The sequence below is a fragment of the Theropithecus gelada genome, chromosome 3 (assembly GCF_003255815.1).
Source record: "Theropithecus gelada isolate Dixy chromosome 3, Tgel_1.0, whole genome shotgun sequence".
NCBI lineage: Eukaryota > Metazoa > Chordata > Mammalia > Primates > Cercopithecidae > Theropithecus > Theropithecus gelada.
In genome coordinates, this window is record NC_037670.1 from 13,922,941 (window position 1) to 13,941,961 (window position 19,021).

Consider the following 19,021-nt stretch of genomic DNA (forward strand, 5'->3'; position numbering starts at 1 on the left):
CTTGATGAGACTTTACTTATCTGGTACCTCTGTGAAGAATCCCAAAGTCAAGGTCAGTTTCTTATATACCAAGAGCAAAATTTACCATGACTCATTTAACATTTACTAATGAGGTATTTTCTTTGCTTTTGTTTTTGCTTTTTGAGATGGAGTTTTGCTCTTGTAGCCTAGGCTGGAGTACAATGGCGTGATCTCAGCTCACTGCAACCTCCACCTCCCAGGTTCAAGTGATTCTCCTGCCTCAGCCTCCCGAGTAGCTGGGATTACAGGTGGATGCCACCACGCTCAGCTAATTTTTGTGTTTTTAGTAGAGACGGGGTTTCACCATATTGACCAGGCTGATCTCGAACTCCTGACTTCAGGCAATCTGCCCGCCTTGGCCTCCCAAATTGCTGGGATTACAGGCGTGAGCCACTGCACTTGGCCTTGATGAGTTATTTTCTAGAAATATAATTTCACATTAAAAAGTACAGAAATATTACTAATAAATATTTATTACAGATCTCTCTCTAAAAATTAATACTTAGCATTCTTGACATGTATATGGAAAAAAGACAAATATAAATCCAAGGCTCAATTACTCATAAGTCATAGTGACTTTAGTATGAAGAGTTTAATTTATTCATTCATTTACCCACATGAAATGTCAGCTCACACTCCAGCCTGGGCGACAGAGCGAGACTCCGTCTCAAAAAAAAAAAAAAAAAAGAAATGTCAGCTCAATTTTTTGTACTACTGAAGGGAAAAAAATATGAGACTGTACTCTAAGTGATGTGTATTTTATTTATTCATTACAAGATAATTTTGCTTGCAGTCCTCTTTATTAGACTTTAGATTTTTTTTTTTTTTTTTGAGACAGGGTCTCACTTTATCACCCAGACTGGAGTGCAGTGGTGCGATCATAGCTCACTGCAGCCTCAATCTCCCAGGTTCATGAAATCCTCCTACCTCAGCCTCCTGAGTAGCTGGGACTACAGGTGCAAGCCACCATGCCTGGCTAACTTTTTGTAGAGATGGGGTCTCACCATGTTGCCCAGGCAGGTCTTGAACTCCTGGGCTCAAGTGATCTGCCCGCTTCAGCCTCCCAAAGCACTGGGATTACAGGTGTAAGTCTGATCAATATTTATTATTATTAAAAAGAAAAATCATTACCTTTTAGAGATACAAACTGAAATGTGAAATAATATGTCTGGGATGTGCTTCAAATTAGTACAGGAAAGGAGAAAGTGAATTGAGAACAAGATTGGCCGTTACTTGATAATTGTGGAATCTAGGTGATGGGTATAAAAGGCCCATTATACACTATTGCATTTTTTTAAAAAAATCTGTTTAAAATTTTCCATGGTAACAAAACATGTTTCTTAAAAAGGTGAACAATCAAATATTTAACACAAAAGAATAAAACCTCAGAACTATGATATCCCTGATGTTTGCCACACTTCTTTTCTTTGTAGTATGGACTAGTTTTTTCTTCTAGAATGCTTTAGAAAATATTTTTCCCCCTAAAATCACTATCTTTCTGAGAAAATATGTCTGATCCTTGATCTCTTGCCCCAGAGTTATATTTAGATTTTTCAAACAAGTTTTTTTCAGATCTAAAAAATGCCATGTGAGCAGCTAGACAGAAAACAGGCCCAAGTTCAAAGAACCCCAAAAGAGAAGTAGAGGGAAAAAACCACATAACTAAATATTTCACATTTTTGGCAATTTCTTTCGTCTTTCATCTTTGTCTTTTGTCATTTAAAAGTATTTCCTTTTAAATGCTAAAATTCCAATTGAATTTTTTTTTTTTTTGAGACAGAGTTTCGCTCTTATTGCCCAGGCTGGTGTGCAATGGCGCAATCTCAGCTCACCGCAACCTCCGCCTGCTGCATTCAAGCAATTTTCCTGCCTCAGTCTCCCGGGTAGCTGGCATTACAGGCGTGAGCCACCATGCCCGGCTAATTTTGTATATTTTTAGTAGAGACAGGGTTTCTCCATGTTGGTCAGGCTGGTCTCGAACTCTCGACCTCAGGCAATCTGCCCGCCTCAGCCTCCCAAAGTGCTGGGACTACAGGTGTGAGCCACTGCGCCTGGCCTAATTTTTAATTTGTTTTGGAGACAGAGTCTTGCTCTATCCCCTAGGCTAGAGTACAATGGCGCCATCTCGGCTTACCACAACCTCTGCCTCCTGGGTTCAAGCAATTCTCATGCTTCAGTCTCCCAAGTAGCTGAGATTATAGGTGCCTGCTGCCATGTCTGGCTAATTTTTGTATTTTTAGTGGAGACAGGGTTTCACCATGTTGGCCAGGTTGGTCTCGAACTCCTGACCTCAGGTGATCCACCTGCCTCAGCCTCCTACAGTGTTGGGATTATAGGTGTGAGCCACCTGCCTGGCCTAAAATTCCAATTTAAAATATGAGTATTCTTATTCTTAGCCTATGAGGCCACTGGCAAAGGAACTTAAGAAAATAGGCCAAAGCTAATAGAAATAAGGTTGTGGGAAAGGAAGAGCGACAAAAATAGAAACGCTGTCTTTGGCGCTGGTTTGGAAATATACTCAGCTCCTGGTACTCAAGAGCATTATTTACAAATCACTGGTCAAAGCAAGGGTGGTCGTGAGTTAGCTGAAGAATGCAGGACAACTTCTGTAAAGGATGCAGAATAGCAAAACATGCTAAGTTCTCTTATTTGGGTAAGGAGATCTCTAAGCTCATCAGTATTTTAGGTGATTAGAGGTAAAATTACAGAGTCCAACTAAAAGAATAAAAAATCAGCCTGGGCAACATGGTGAAACCTATCTTTACAAAAAAATTAGCGAGGTGTGGTGGCGTACACCTTTAGCACCAGCTCCCTGGGGAGGCTGAGGTGGGAGGATCGCTTGAGCTCTGGGGGTTGAGGCTGTAGTGAGCCATGACACTCTAGCCTGGGTGACTGGGCAACAGAGCAAGAACCTGTCTAAAAAAAAAAAAGTCGGGCACAGTGGTTCACACCTGTAATCCCAGCACTTTGGGAGGCTGAGGCAGGCGGATCACTTGAGGTCAGGAGTTCGAGACCAGCCTGGCCAATGTGGTGAAATCCCAACTCTACTAAAAATACAAAAATTAGCCAGGTATTGTGGCAGGTGCCTGTAATTCCAGCAACGCGGGAGGCTGAGGCGGGAGAATTGCTTGAACCTGGAAGGCAGAGGCTGCAGTGAGCCAAGACTGTACCACTCCATTCCAGCCTGGACGACAGAATGAGACTCCACCTCAAAACAAACAAACAAAAAAACAGAAAAAGAAAAAGATAAACACTCAATGAAAAAATGATCAGGATTTATGAACAGGACAGTCACAACGAAGAAAAACTCTCACGGCTAATACATGTCTGAAAGTATGCTCATCTTTTCCATTAATCAGGAAAATACGACTTACAGAAGCAACGGATGAACCTTTTACGCATTCATCAGTCTTACCACCTCAAGTATGTGGCGGGGTGTGGGAAAACGGGCACTCTCATACAGGACAAGTGGGAATGACAGCAATCTGATGAGGCCTGGCAACACTGTAGATGTGCATATCCTATGGTATTAACACATCTACCATCTACAAACATTCACGCATACGTACAGAAATCAAGGGATGCCTATTCAGCACTTCCATGTAATATGGAAAAATTGAAACCACCTAAATGTCCTTCAATGGAGGAAAGAGTAAGTAAGTGAGGTATAAAATGCTAAAGAGTAGTTAAAAGGAATCAACTTGATCTAGACAGCAGCATAGATGGATCTCAGAAACAATCACGAATGCAAAAGCAGGCTGCCAGAGATGCATAATATCATGCCATTTATGTAGCTTCAAAAAATATTAGCCAATAGTCCTAAAGATTGTTTTCTCTTTTTTCTTTTGAAAACAGGGTCTTGCTCTGTTGCCCAGGCTGGAGTGCAGTGGTGTGATCACAGCTCACTGCAGCCTTGATCTACTTGTCTCAAGTGATCCTCCCACTTCAGCCTCCCAAGTAGCTGGGACCATAGGTGTGTGCCACCACGCTGTGCTAATTTTTTTATTTGTAAAAAGGGGGTCTCATTATGTTGCCCAGGCTTGTCTTGGATTCCTTGGTTCAAGCAATCCTCCCGCCTCAGCCTCCCAAAGTGCTGGGATTACAGGTGTGAGCCACTGTGCTTGGCCTAAGCTTGTTTATGAACATGTATGTATGTAAATATATTAAAATGGACTGGAATGGTGTCATAGCAAATTATAGTCTGCCTTCTAGGGGAGAGGAATAGAACTGCTGGTGAGAGGTGACTTTACCATTACCTAGAATAATATTCCTTATTATTATATCCTTTTTCCTTCAGTTTCCTGATACAGGAAAATAAATTACTTCCTGGCACAGGGAAAAAGTTGGTAATTCTGGTGGCAATTATCTGATATGGGTGTTTATTATATTACTTTGTTCTTTTCAATATTCTGGAAAGTCTTCCTTATCCTGAAAACACAAAGGAAACTTTTGGAAGACACTTGGAAATACAGTTTGGCTCACGTTTTCATGTTGTCTACATTTTCATGTTATCTAGCTTTCAATTTCACGTCTCATCTCCTAATTTTAGCTGTTTAGTCCTCAGGGTAGGTTCAGTGCTTTCCATAGCAACAGTAGAGTGCTAGGTACCAACTGGGGCTACAAGAAGCACTTAACAACTGAGATCATTATTATAGTATTTTCTCTAAAATTATAAGGAAATTCAGTAAGTGCTGCATGACTTTAAATACTATGGGCTGGGTACAGTGGCTCAATCCTGTAATCTCAGCACATTGGGAGGCCGAGGCAGGTGGATCACGAGGTCAGGGGTTCGAGACCAGCCTGACTAACACGGTGAAACCTGTCTCTACTAAAAATTAAAAAATTAGCCGGGCACAGTGGTGCGCGCCTGTTATCCCAGCTACTCAGGAAGCTGAGGCAGGAAAATTACTTGAACCTGGGAGGCAAAGGTTGCAGTGAGCCGAGATTGCGCCATTGCACTCCAGCCTGGGCGACAGAGTGATACTCTGTCTCAAAAAAAAAAAAAAAAAAAAAAAAATGGCCAACTGGGTTTATTAGGCTCTTTATCTAAAAGGAAGAGTGCCTGATTTGGAAATACCACACTAAGCTCACGGCTATCTTCCTTTACCTGTGATGTGTCCATTGTGCTCCTTGAGTTCATGAGCTTTCACCCACTGGCTTCCGTTCTTCTTGTAGATGTGCACTTCGTGATTATTGGGACTGAGGGCAATCTCTGGAGACAGAATTCAAACAACAGTTAACACCTGAACTTGAAATTGTCACCAAAAAGGAGACATGTCACAGTTGTTTTAAAAGCAGACTGTAGTTAAGGAAAAGAAAAACTTTTGAAAAAGTAGTTCTCAAATTCACCTCTGAAGAATTCCTTTTATTTATTTATTTTTTAACTTTACTTGGGTCCTATATTTTATAATGCTTTACAGGAAAACTAAGATTAAAAATTCATTTTCCCAGAGACATGTACAACTGTCAATTAATGATTCTAACCAGCAAAAAATAAACAATGTTACTATACCTAGTCAAAATAAATTTAGATCAGGGTAAAAATATTTGACAGTTTCATTCACCTGTGGAATATTATTAGAGCTAAATCTAAATTTCTGTTGGTCTTTTTGAAATGCTGAAAATAGTTTATGGACTTCCATTACTGTTATCATGGACCCACGCTGGAACAACTAGTTTATATAAAAAAATTGATTCTGGCCGGGCGCGGTGGCTCAAGCCTGTAATCCCAGCACTTTGGGAGGCCGAGACGGGCGGATCACGAGGTCAGGAGATCGAGACCATCCTGGCCGACACGGTGAAACCCCGTCTCTACTAAAAAATACAGAAAACTAGCCGGGCGAGGTGGCGGGCGCCTGTAGTCCCAGCTACTCGGGAGGCTGAGGCAGGAGAATGGCGTGAACCCGGGAGGCGGAGCTTGCAGTGAGCTGAGATCCGGCCACTGCACTCCAGACGGCAGAGCTAGACTCCGTCTCAAAAAAAAAAAAAAAAAAAAAAAAAAAATTGATTCTGCTGATAAACTATACTGAACTTCTCCTTTACAATAAAGCCAATATAGATCACAAAACTTTGTTTTCAAGAGTAATTTCCTGAACTAATCCAAAATGTAATACACACAACGGACTTTTTAAAAACTCATACAGGTTGCGCATCCATAATCTGAAAAGCTGAAATCTGAAATGCTCCCAAATCCAAAACTTTTTGAGTACCAACATGACACTCAAAAGGTCATGCTAAAACGTAATGCTCTCTGGAACATTTTGGATTTCTGATTTTCTTTTTCTTCCTTTTTGAGATGGAGTTTTGCTCTCATTGCCCAGGCTGGAGTACAATGGCGCGATCTTGGCTCACTGCAACCACCGCCTCCCAGGTTCAAGTGATTCTCCTGCCTCAGCCTCTGAAGTAGCTGGGATTACAGGCATGTGCCACCACGCCCAGATAATTTTGTATTTTTAGTAGAGACAGGGTTTCTCCATGTTGGTCAGCCTGGTCTCGAACTCCTGAACTCAGGTAATCTGCCTGCCTCGGCCTCCCAAAGTGCTGGGATTACAGGCATAAGCCACTGGGCTCGGGTGGATTTCACATTTCTGGTCCCAGGCATTTCAGATAAGGGATACTAGACCTATATTCATATATCATTTTTTACCCTTTCTAGTTCATCTGTTTTTTGTTTTTTTTTTTTAAATTTAATTTAATTTTTATTTTTAGGAGAGACAGGGTCTCACTATGTTGCCTACGCTGGTCTTGAATTCCTGGCCTCAAGCAATTCTCCTGCCTTGGCCTCCCAAAGCACTAGGATTACAGGCATGAGCCAAGATGCCCTGCCCCTCTTTCTTTTTATTGGTTTCTTAAAATTAAAATTAGGATCTATGGGCTGGGCATGGTGGCTCATGCCTGTGATCCCACCACTTTGGGAGGATGAGGCAGGCAGATCACCTGCGATCAGGAGTTCGCGACCAGCCTGGCCAACATGGGGAAACCCTGTCTCTACTAAAAATACAAAAATTAGCCGGGCCTGGTGGCACGCACCTGTAGTCCCAGCTACTCAGGAGGCTGAGGCAGGAGAATCGCTTGATCCCAGGAGGCAGAGGCTGCAGTGAGCCAAGATTGCATCACTGCACTCCAGCCTGGGTGACAGAGTGAGACCCTGTCTCAAAAAAAAAGAAAAAAAAAAAAAATTAAGACCTATGATCCAAGCTTTAGGCCAGTCATGAATAGTCCCCACCTACACTCACTTTCCTACCCTCCTTAGGAAAGTTACATCTATCTGCTTTACAGATAAAACTGTGGAACTAGGTAAATATCTAGCTATAAAATCCTAAGGACTTAAGAGTGCTTTCTGAAAACTAGTTATATATTTCTCTAACTTTCTCACATGTATATAGAGATTTCAAAAGCCAAGTCCAAATTTAAACCTGGAAAATGTTATAAATTTCAAATTCCAATGTCAAAAAAAAATGTTGACTTAATATGCTGAATTTATCAAGTAGTTTAAATGAGGACAATGATAGCTTGCATCTGTATTAAAAATAATTGGAAATACTCCAAAAGCCTATTTTTAGATGGGAAAGTGGAAACAGAAGATCCAGGAAAGCTGGCTATGAAGCTCTGTGAGATGGTTACAAAGCACATGCTCTAAATTCACTATCCTGCCAGGTTATATATATTCAAGCACCCAATACACAGGCTCTTTTTTTTTTTTTTCTTTTTGTGAGACGGAGTCTTGCTCTGTCACCCAGGCTGGAGTACAGTGGCACGATCTCAGCTCACTGCAAGTTCCACCTCCAGGGTTCAGGCCATTCTCCTTCCTCAGCCTCCCAAGTAACTGGGACTACAAGCACCCGCCACCACACCTGGCTAATTTTTTGTATTTTTAGTAGAGATGGGGTTTCACCGTGTTAGCCAGGATGGTCTCGATCTCCTGACCTCATGATCCACCTGCCTTGGCCTCCCAAAGTGCTGGGATTACAGGTGTGAGCCACCATGCCCGGCCCTGAAATGCTTTAAAAAGATGGTGAATCTACAGATTCAAAGCAATCTCTGTCAAAATCTCAGTTCACTTCTTAAAAGATATTAACAAGCTGATTCTAAAATTCATATGGAAATGCAAGCGACACAATAACCAAAATAATCTTGAAATGAACAAAGTTGGAACTTATACTTCTTGATTTCAAAACTTACTACCAAGCGGGGCCGGGCACAGTGGCTCACACCTATAATCCCAGCACTTTGGGAGGCCGAGGCGGGAGGATCACGAGGTCAGGAGATCAAGACCATCCTGGGTAACACAGTGAAACCCCATCTCTACTAAAAACACACACAAAAAAATTAGCCGGGCGTGGTGGCAGGTGCCTGTAGTACCAGCTACTCGGGAGGCTGAGGCAGGAGAATGGCATGAACCTGGGAGGCGGAGCTTGCAGTGAGCCAAAATTGCCCCACTGCACTCCAGCCTGGGCGACAGAGCAAGACTCTGTCTCAAAAAAAACAAAAAACAAAAAAAACAAAACTTACTACCAAGCTACAGTAATCAAGACACACTGGTCCTGAAACTAGGATAAACATAAAGAACAATGGAATAGAATTGGGAGTCCAGAAATAAACTCTCATATTTACAGTCAGTTGATTTTCAAAAAGGGTGCCAAGGCAATTAAATGGGGAGAGGATAGTTTTCAACAAAAGGTGCGGGAAAAACTTGATTATCTTGGCCGGCATGGTGGCTCATGCCAACACTTCGGGAGGCTGAGGCAGGTGGATTGCTTGAGACCAGGAGTTCGAGGCCAGCCTAGGCGACATAGTGAAAGCCTGTCTCTTCTGAAAATACAAAAATTAACCGGGTGTGGTGGCACATGCACGTAATCACAGCTTCTTAGGATGCTCAGACACAAGAATCACTTGAACCTGGGAGGCAGAGGCTGCAGTAAGCTGAGGTTGCACCACTGAGCTCCAGCTTGAATGACAGCGCAAGACTCTGTCTCAATAAATAAATACAGAAAAAAGAAGGAAAAAAAAAACCATGAAAACTGGATATCTGCCTACAAAAGGAACCCTATCTTACAGGATACACAAAAATTAACTAAAAATGGATCAAAGTCCTACATAAAAGGACTAAAGCTTTAAGACTCTTAGAAGGAAACATAGGCATAGGCACACATCGTTGTGATCCTGGATTATGCAATGGTTTCTTTGATACAACAGCAGAAATACAAGCAACAAAAGAAAAATAAGCGAAATTGGACTTTTTCTCTCCAATTCTGCTCTTTCTGTATTTTTATTATTTAATTATTATTTTTTTTTTGAGAAAGAGAGTCTTGCTCTGTCACCTAGGCTGGAGTACAGTGGCATGAACATGGCTCACTGCAGCCGTGGACTTCCAGACTCAAGTGATCCTCCCACCTCAGCCTCCCATGTAGCTGGGGCCACAGGCACGTGCTACCACACCCAGCTAATTTTTATTTTTTGTAGAGACGAGGTTTCACTATCTCTCCCAGACTGATCTCGAACTCCTAGACCCAAGCGATCCTCTCGCCTTGGCCTCCCAAAGTGCTGGAATTACAGCACCGTGCCTGGCAACTTGTTCAAAATTAAAAACTTGTGTGTGTCAAAGAATACCTTCAAAGAAGTGAAAGGACAACCCACAGAATGGGAGAAAATATTTGATAAGAGACTTGCAGCCAGAATATATAAAGAACTCTTATGACTCAACAATAAAAAGATAACCCTATTTAAAACTAGGCAGACATGTCGGAATAGACATTTCTCCAGAGACATACAAATAGCCAACAGGCATGTCAAACAATGTTCAACATCAATACTCATGGAGGAAATGCAAATCAAAACCACAATGAGATACTACTTTATACACACTATGATGTCTGTAATAAAGACAGACAAGGCTGAGCATGAAGGCTCATGCCTGTAATCCCAGCATTTTGGGAGGCCAAGGCAGGCAGATCATTTGAGGTCAGGAGTTCAAGACCAGCCTGGCCAACATGGTGAGACCCCATCTCTACTAAAAATAAAAAAATTAACCAGGAGTGATGGCACATGCCTGTAATCCTAGCTACTCAGGAGGCTGCGGTAGGAAAATTGCTTGAACCCGGGAGGCAGAGTTTGCAGTGAGCTGAGGTTGTGCCATTGTGAGACTCTGTCTCAAAAACAAAATAAAACAAAACAAACAAGCAAAATATGTATATATGTACACACACACACATTTTTTGTATTTTTCTTTGCAGAGACAGGGTTTTGCCATGTTGCTCAGGCTGGCCTTGAACTCTTGAGCTCAAGATATTTGCCTGCCTTGGCCTCCCAAAGTGCTGGGATTACAGGCATGAGCCACTGCACACAGCCTCATCTTGTTATATTATCTGTCACTTTGCTTGCTGGACTGTGCCTACTTCTAAGAGCATTCTCCATCCCTTTCTAGTTTGCTGGAGCTAGAAAATGAGAAACTCAAGCTGCTTATGAATAACACAGTAAATACTAGTTAATAAAGCTCTGAGTAGCTCAGGAGCAAACCACTTGTCTCTGAAACAGCTTATTCTAGGTCCTAGTGCTGTGACTAAACCTGAACTTGGTATGTAACCTCTGCACAGCCCTTCCTTCACTCTGGGTCTCAGTTTATCTATCTGTAAACCAAAGGACTGACTTAGTTCCCTTCTGAATGTACATAATAGATGTATGTTCCTTGCACATGTGATACTGAGATATGTGAGCCCCAAATGTGTCTAAAGATGAGATGTACCAAAGGTACCAAAATACAAAAGCAAAGTTAATAAAATACTTACGAGTACGATCCCTGTTCCAGGCATGACAGGTGATTGGCTCTAGTAAAAACTGATGCAGTGACATTATTCTTAGTGTTTTCAAAGGAGAGAAAGCTGCAATGAACAACAACAAAAAACATTTTGTACAATAGGGAAAAGGTAAGTAACCAATGTTTAAGTTGTCTGAGGATCTTAAGATGGTCAGAAATAAAACATTGTTCTCCCATTAAAAAATAATCTGGCCAGGCGTGGTGGCTCACACTTGTAATCCCAGCACTTTGGGAGGCCAAGGCTGGTGGATCACGAGGTCAGGAGTTCAAGACCAGCCTGGCCGACCTGGTGAAACCCCGTCTCTACTAAAAATATAAAAATTAGCTGGGCATGGTGGCACACACCTGTAGTTCTAGCTACTAGGGAGGCTGAGGCAGGAGAATTGCTTGCACCCAGGAGGCAGAGGTTGCAGTGAGCTGAGATCATACCACTGCACTCCAGCCTGGGCAACAGAGCGAGATTCTGTCTCAAGGAAAAAAAAAAAAAAAAAGAAAAATGCCGGGCGTGGTGGTCAGGAGATTGAGACCATCCTGGCTAACACGGTGAAACCCTGTCTCTACTAAAAATACAAAAAATTAGCCGGGCGTGGTGGCAGGTACCTGTAGTCCCAGCTACTTGGGAGGCCAAGGCAGGAGAATGGCAAACCTGGGAAGTGGAGCTTGCAGTGAGCCGAGATCATGCCACTGCACTCCAGCCTGGGTGACTGAGCAAGACTCCGCCTCAAGAAAAAAAAAAAAAAAATCTGTCTCATTGTCGAAACTTAACCGTCTGAATAAATCTAGCATTGTAACAACTAATGTGGAATTTATTCTGTTAAGGGTCATAGGTACAGGATATTCCTAGTCTCAAATTATTATCCCACAGATTGCTTACTAACTACAAAGAGAAAAAGATGCCTTCACATTGAAGAAATCTGGCAATCACCACGTGATCAAACTCAGTATTATAAATAGCGGATCAATCTAACTGGATGGGCCTCCTGATGGTAGTCCACATGAAGTACATCATCACTTATAAATAGTGACTTAACTTACCATCCAAATCAGAACACTTCTGAGAGCAAAAATAAACAATGATTATGCCGACACAACAGGTCACAGGGCTATCCTGGAGAAACCTGGGAATATGGTCAACCTACCAGTGAAGTCTTTATTTCTTTTTTTTTTTTTTTTTTTTTTTTTTTGAGACGGAGTCTCGCTCTGTCGCCCAGGCTGGAGTGCAGTGGCCGGATCTCAGCTCACTGCAAGCTCCGCCTCCCGGGTTCACGCCATTCTCCGGCCTCAGCCTCCCGAGTAGCTGGGACTACAGGCGCCCGCCACCTCGCCCGGCTAGTTTTTTGTATTTCTTAATAGAGACGGGGTTTCACCGTGTTAGCCAGGATGGTCTCGATCTCCTGACCTCGTGATCCGCCCGTCTCGGCCTCCCAAAGTGCTGGGATTACAGGCTTGAGCCACCGCGCCCGGCCAAAGTCTTTATTTCAAACATATTTACTCTAAACCCAATCAAGATTCAGACCTAATTTTCAGTTTACAAGAAATAAAGGGTAAAGGAACTGGTCAAACAATACAAGGAGGAAATAAACAGTTAAAGCCAGGGTGTGTGCCATTCTATAGAATAACTGGCCTGGACTATTCCAAAAATAGCAATATGGAGGCAGGGCGAGAACTGTTCTAGAGAGCTATGAAAACCAAATTTGATAAGTGAAAGTTGATTATAATCTATTTCTTTCTTTCTGAAACAGAGTCTCACTCTGTTGCCCAGACTGGAGTATAGCGGCACCATCTCAGCTCACTGCAACCTCCACTTCCTGGGCTCAGGTGATCCTCCTGCCTCAGCCTCCCGAGTAGCTGGGATCACAGGTGTGCACCACCAGGTCCGGCTAATTTTTCTATTTTTAGTAGAGACGGACTTTCACCATGTTGGCCAGGCTGGTCTTGAACTCCTGGCCTCAAGTGATCCGCCCTCCTCAGCCTCCCAAAGTGCTGAGATTACAGGTGTGAGCCACTGTGCCTGGCCCATAATCTACATTTTAAATTGGGCAGAAAAGATGTATTTTCTACAACAGGGAAAATTACAATTTAAACTAGATATTACATATGGAATTATTTTCATTTTCTTAGGTAAGATAACGGTATTGTCATTAGGTAGGAGAATATCCTAGCTCTTAGGAGACAAAGATAATGATGAAGTGTTCAGGGATGAAGTATCATGATGTTTTCTGTAACTTCTTTTCTTTTTGTGGGGGTGGCAGGGGAAACAGGGTCTTGCTCTTTCACCCAGGTTTAGAGGGCAGTGGTGCAATCTACGCTTACTGCAGCCTCCGTCTTCTGGGCTTAAGTGATCCTCCCACCTCAGCCTCCTGAGTAGCTGTGGATACGAGCATGCACCGCCAAGCCCAGGTAATTTTTGTAGAGATGGGGTATCACCATGTTGCCCAGGCTGCTCTGCCTGTCAAGTGATCCACCTGCCTCAGCCTCCCAAAGGGCCGGGATTACAGGCATGAGCCACCATGCCCAGCCACTGTAACTTATTTTCAACAGTTCAGGACAGAAAATATATAGAATGTGAATGTGGCAAAATGCTAACTGGTGAATCTAGGCAAAGAGTATGTAGGTGTTTGTGATAATACTTTTCAAACTTTTAATTGTAACTAAATGAAAAGCAGGAATCTGTAAAACATTAAATTAAAAATTCTCTATTTTATAGGTACCCAAATCTAGATACACTTGAAGAAGCAACCATTACCTGAAATGGGAACATTTTTCAAAATGCAGCCAGCCTTCCTCTACCCCCAACTTTATCATTTCCAGGAGGCACCCTCACTATAAACTCAAGTTTCAACACACGTAAGTACGTGTCATGTTAACCCAGGGTGGAGGCTGAATGTGAGACATGAATTCTGATGCAAGCAGGAAATGAATGGAAGGGCCACTAGAAGGTTGTAAAGTGAACAATGAAAGTTCAGCTGACAAAGCAGAAATCAATCTCAGTTAGAAAGCAGAAATAGCACCTCTGCTAATTGGAAAGGAACCCAGGCCAGGTGCGGTGGCTCAAGCCTGTAATCCCAGCACTTTGGGAGGCCAAGGCGGGTGGATCACCTGAGGTCAGGAGTTCCAGACCAGCCAGGCGAACATGGAGAAACCGTCTCTACTAAAAATACAAAAATGAGCTGGGCATGGTGGCAGGCACCTGTAATTCCAGCTACTCGGGAGGCTGAGGCACAAGAATCTCTTGAACATGGGAGGCGGAGGTTGCACTGAGGCAAGATGGTGCCACAGCACTATAGCCTGGGTAACAGAGGGCGACTCTGTATCAAAAAAAAAAAAAAAAAAAAAAAAAAAAAAAAAAAAAAAAGGAGGGGGGAACCCAAAGGTAAGTGCAACTTTAAATAAAAAACATCCAATATCTTGAACTGGCAGAGAAATGCTAGTATTTCATATTCTATTCTAAGAGTGAAGATAGTTAAGTCGTTACTTTCTTCTTTTATACAGTCTAGAAAGCAAACTACAACTCACAGAGAAAAAGGTTAGGAATTGGCAATTTAAAAAAGTTCTGGCCGGGCGCGGTGGCTCAAGCCTGTAATCCCAGCACTTTGGGAGGCTGAGACGGGCGGATCACGAGGTCAGGAGATCAAGACCATCCTGGTTAACATGGTGAAACCCCGTCTCTACTAAAAAATACAAAAAACTAGCCAGGCGAGGTGGCGGATGCCTGTAGTCCCAGCTACTCGGGAGGCTGAGGCAGGAGAATGGCGTGAACCCGGGAGGTGGAGCTTGCAGTGAGCTGAGATCCGGCCACTGCACTCCAGCCTGGGTGACAGAGCGAGACTCCGTCTCAAAAAAAAAAAAAAAAGTTTTAAATGAATTCAAATGAGAATGTTTAATTTTTTTTTTAAAGAACTTCCAGATGCTCACTGCATGCTTCTCTCTTTATCTCTGATATCAGATGCTCACTCCAAATTGTTCCATCACAACAGATTTTAGTTACAGCTACTCAAAATAACACGCTGTCATAAAATAACTCCTTAATTAAAGTGCTTTAGTTCAAAAGCCACCTTTGATAAGCTTATTTGTTAACTAAAAATAAAATTGGTCTGCAAATCAGTAATTTGATGCAAATATCTGTGTGCCATAAAGTATATGTTTCACGTCCAGTTGAAAAGCACAGCTGCGGACAAAAGGCTTTCTCATGTTCAACTCAGTTTTATAAGCAATGTAGCAAAGACTTCAAAAGAGGTGGCCATTTACACAACAGTGTAATTGCTTCTAAAATTTCTAATTTTGCCATATCATTCAAGTTCCATATTTGGACATACACTCAAGACCTGTACTTCTTTTATAATCAGGTGGCTATTTTAAGTCTGTAGGCCAAGACAACACTCATGTTTGTCAAATTTAGAATGCACCTAGCAAACACAGCTTGCATTCATGAAACCCAGTGAATGCAGAAGAAATTACCAAGAAAGGGTACCTTCTGTCATAGGGTGATAATTATAATTTCTAAACTATGATTAATGTTTAAGTGAAATCTGAAAAGTTTTGTCTTAAGAGAGCTAGAGAGGGAGAAAAGGGAACAAATAAAAATGTCAGGAACTCCTCATCCCTTTTCTTTCTTTCTTTTCTTTCTTTCTTTCTTTCTTTGTCTGTCTTTCTTTCTTTCTTTCTTTCTTTCCTTTCTTCCTTTTTCTTCCTCTTTCTTCCTCTCTTTCTCTTTCTTTCTTTCTTTCTCTCTCTCTCTTTCTTTCCTTTCTCTCTTTCTCTCTTTCTTTCAGACAGAGTCTCTGTCACCCAGGTTGGAGTGCAGTGGCGCGCGATTTCGGCTCGTTGCAAGCTCCACCTCCCGGGTTCACACCATTCTCCTGCCTCAGCCTCCCGAGTAGCTGGGACTACAGGTGCCTGCCACCACGCCTGGCTAATTTTTTTGTATTTTTAGTAGAGACAGGGTTTCACAGTGTTAGCCAGGATGGTCTCGATCTCCTGACCTCGTGATCCGCCCGCCTCGGCCACCCAAAGTGCTGGGATTACAGGCATGACCACCGCACCCGGCCCCCCCATCCCTTTTCTTTATCTATCACAGGGAATACAGAGTCATTCTGATGTATGGCTAGCCATGGGCTGTGAAGCCGAGGCTGGGTTTGAACCCTGGCTTTTGACACACACTAGCTATGAGACCCTGGGCAAGTCACTTGATATGTCTAAATATCATTTTTTTTCTTCTGTAAAATAGATATACCACTGATATCACAAGGAGAATTAAATGAGACAACATGTGAAAGCAGGTAGTACAGAGCGTAGCCTGAAAATACATGCCAGTAGGTTCCCTTTCTTCCTTTGACCCAAGGCTTTTTTTTTTTTCAGATGGAGTTTTGCTCTTCTTGCACAGGCTGGAGTGAAATGGCGCGATCTCAGCTCACCGCAACCTCTGTCTTCTGGGTTCAAGTGACTCTCCAGCCTCAGCCTCCCAAGTAGCTGGGATTATAGGTGCGTGCCACCATGCCTGGCTAATTTTGTATTTTTAGTAAAGACGGGGTTTCTCCATGTTGGTCAGGCTGGTCTCAAACTCCTGACATCACGTGATCCACCCGCCTCAGCCTCCCAAAGAGTTGGGATTACAGGCGTAAGCCACTGCGCCTGGCCAACCCAAGGCTTTTAAACCAACCATAGAACCCACCAGTTAGTTTCTCTGAGCTTGGAAACGTTGACATATGCTATAAATTCTTGGCCCTACTCCTTTGGAGCTTGAAAGTATTCACACAAGTGGTAATTTCCGTCCCCTATTTAGGGTCAGTTTTTAAGACCGTGATTCACCTAGTTCCTAATCACTCTCATTACCCAATCTAGCAACATCAAGTACTCCAACAAGGTCACCACACCCTCCTCAACGTTCAGACAGGCTCCAGTCCAGGCACCAGCCTCACTAGCAGACCATTTTAAACTTCTTTATGTAGGATTTGTTTCAGCATTGGATGAGACGATTAGATCAAAGTATCACCACTCCCCGTCCAAAATAGGAGTTTTCCAAAATGGTCCCTTCCTTTAACTGTGATTAACAGATGTACTCCAGAAGATCTCCAAATACTTTGTGGGAGCAAATAGCCATATAAGCTGGGTGCGGTGTCTCACACCCCAAATCCCAGCAGTTTGGGAGGTCGAGGTGGGAGGACAGCTTGAGCTCAGGAGCTCCAGACCAGGTTGGGCCACATATGGAGACCCTGTCTTTACAAAAAATACAAAAAGAAAAAAAAAATTAGCCAAGTGCAGTGGCTCATGCCTGTAGTCCCAGCTACTCGGGAGGCTGAGGCAGGAGAATCGCTTGAACTCAGGAGGTGGAAGTTGCAGTGAGCCGAGATCACACCACCACACTCCAGCCTGGGTGACAAAGTGAGACTCTATCTCCAAAAATAAATAAATAAAAATAAATGAAAATTAGCCCAGCGTGGTGGCACATGCCAGTAGTCTCAGCTACTCAGGAGGCTGAGGTGGGAGGATCTCTTAAGCCCAGGAGGTCGAGGCTGCAGGACACACACACAAAAAAGGAAGACAACAGCCACACAGTTACCCACTCCCTAACAGGACAAAAACACCTTCCTGACTGATGCCCCTCTTTTGTTTTTAGATACCTGAAAACCCAGGCCCTATGTAAAACCAGAAGACTAGATAAAATTGAGAAGAGAGGGCAGAACTAAGATAATCTCGGCAATTTAAGCTATGAGTTGACATAGACAGAAGGTTCCAAAGCTGCAAAACAGATGGCTTTATAATCAAAGATTCTAAGCTATAATTGATTAAGTGCCTCTCATGTTCCCAGCAGCGTTGTAAATACCGGAATGGGGCCAGAAACTTAAATAAGGCTGACACCATTCTGGTCTTCAAGTCTGGAGGGTTGGTGTTTGGGGAGAGTGGAGGAGGTAGAAAAGGAAAGGAAGACGGATATGCATAGAATGCCCAGAAGCAGTAATAATAGCTAATATTTATTGATCACCTACTCTGGGCCAGGAACTATTCTAAGCAATTTACGCAAATAAGCTCATTTCATCCTTAGCAAAACAGTAAGAATCTTTTTCTTGCAGATGAGGAAACAGGCACAGAGAAGCATCTTCCCAGGATCACCCAGCAAAAGTGGCGGTGCCAGGATTGGCATAAAAGATTCCAACAAGCGAATAAGAGCGCCGAGAAGGGAGAAATTTTGATTTGGGGGAAGGCGGTGCTCATGCAGGGGAATCTTAAAGAACTCGGGAGAAGGTTTTTCTCGAGATCGGGAAGGTTCCCCAATAACTGAAGGATTGAGGGCTGCCCTAGAGAGCAGGCAAACATCCTATGGGCGCCTACTGTATGCAGGAATCGACTGTAGGCGCCAAAGAGATGAAAAGTCCCGCAGGTCGCTCGATTAGGGGAGATCTTTCTGCTTGACACAATTTTAAAGACGGTGACAAATGCCCCCAGCAGAGATGCAAGTAGGACCCTGGGAGCGCAGAAGGGGCCGTTAATTCGGTCATCGGAGGCGGCTAGGAGCTTGAACATCCTGAGAGAAGCTCCAGGGGATCCACGGAGAAAGGGGATCCCCGCCCCCTCAGGAGGCCCCGGCCGGGAGACCCGGCCGCGCCTCAGCCTCGGGGCCCTGCGGCCTAAGACCCCGTCTCACTGCCCCCGCGGGTCCAAGGCCGGCGCGAGGCCTGGACAACAGAGGCCGACAGGTTGAGACGCTCGCCCCTGCTGGCCGTTACCTGGGATAGGGGGAGTCCGGACGAGCTCGGAGCGGAGGATTCGCGGACTCTGGGCAGTCGACGCGAACAGGCTCCGGCGGGCGCGGGCGGAGGACGGAAGCCCAGAGGGAGCGGCTGACAGATCCCGGAAGTGGCCACAGCGCCTGCGCGTTGCGGCCGTGCGGGCCGTCCGCGCATGCGCACAGCTCGGGCGTGCAGTCCAGGGCTAGGCAGGCTGTGGAGCGGGAGGATACGCTGTCCGATCGGCTTGGTACCGGCGGCGGCCCTTCAGAGGAAATGCGGCCCCACGGAACGCCTGGCAAGTGCTGGCGAAGCGGCATGGTCATCTCACTCCGTTCCTCAACTAATTTCCTCACAATCGCGAGCCGAAGTGTGGCGCCTTGGCAGTTTCGCAAGTTCTTTTGTCAGGAGATGAGTGATTGAGGATTGGGGGTCTTTGGAGCTCTTGGACCTGACGAACAAT

The 19,021-nt window shown here is 43.9% G+C and overlaps 1 protein-coding gene across 1 annotated transcript in view; it reads right to left on the reverse strand.

Moving 5' to 3' along the window:
• ARPC1A (actin related protein 2/3 complex subunit 1A) overlaps window positions 1-18,684 on the reverse strand; it is a 40,320-nt gene extending 21,636 nt beyond the window's left edge. Inside the window, exons 1-3 of the mRNA XM_025380536.1 lie at window positions 18,559-18,684; window positions 10,806-10,898; window positions 5,129-5,233 (exon numbers count right to left, since the gene is read on the reverse strand). Of these exons, the coding sequence (XP_025236321.1) occupies window positions 5,129-5,233; window positions 10,806-10,869 (169 nt within the window). The 5' untranslated portion in view covers window positions 10,870-10,898; window positions 18,559-18,684. The remainder of the gene's footprint in view (window positions 1-5,128; window positions 5,234-10,805; window positions 10,899-18,558) is intronic.
• Window positions 18,685-19,021: the final 337 nt, after the last annotated feature.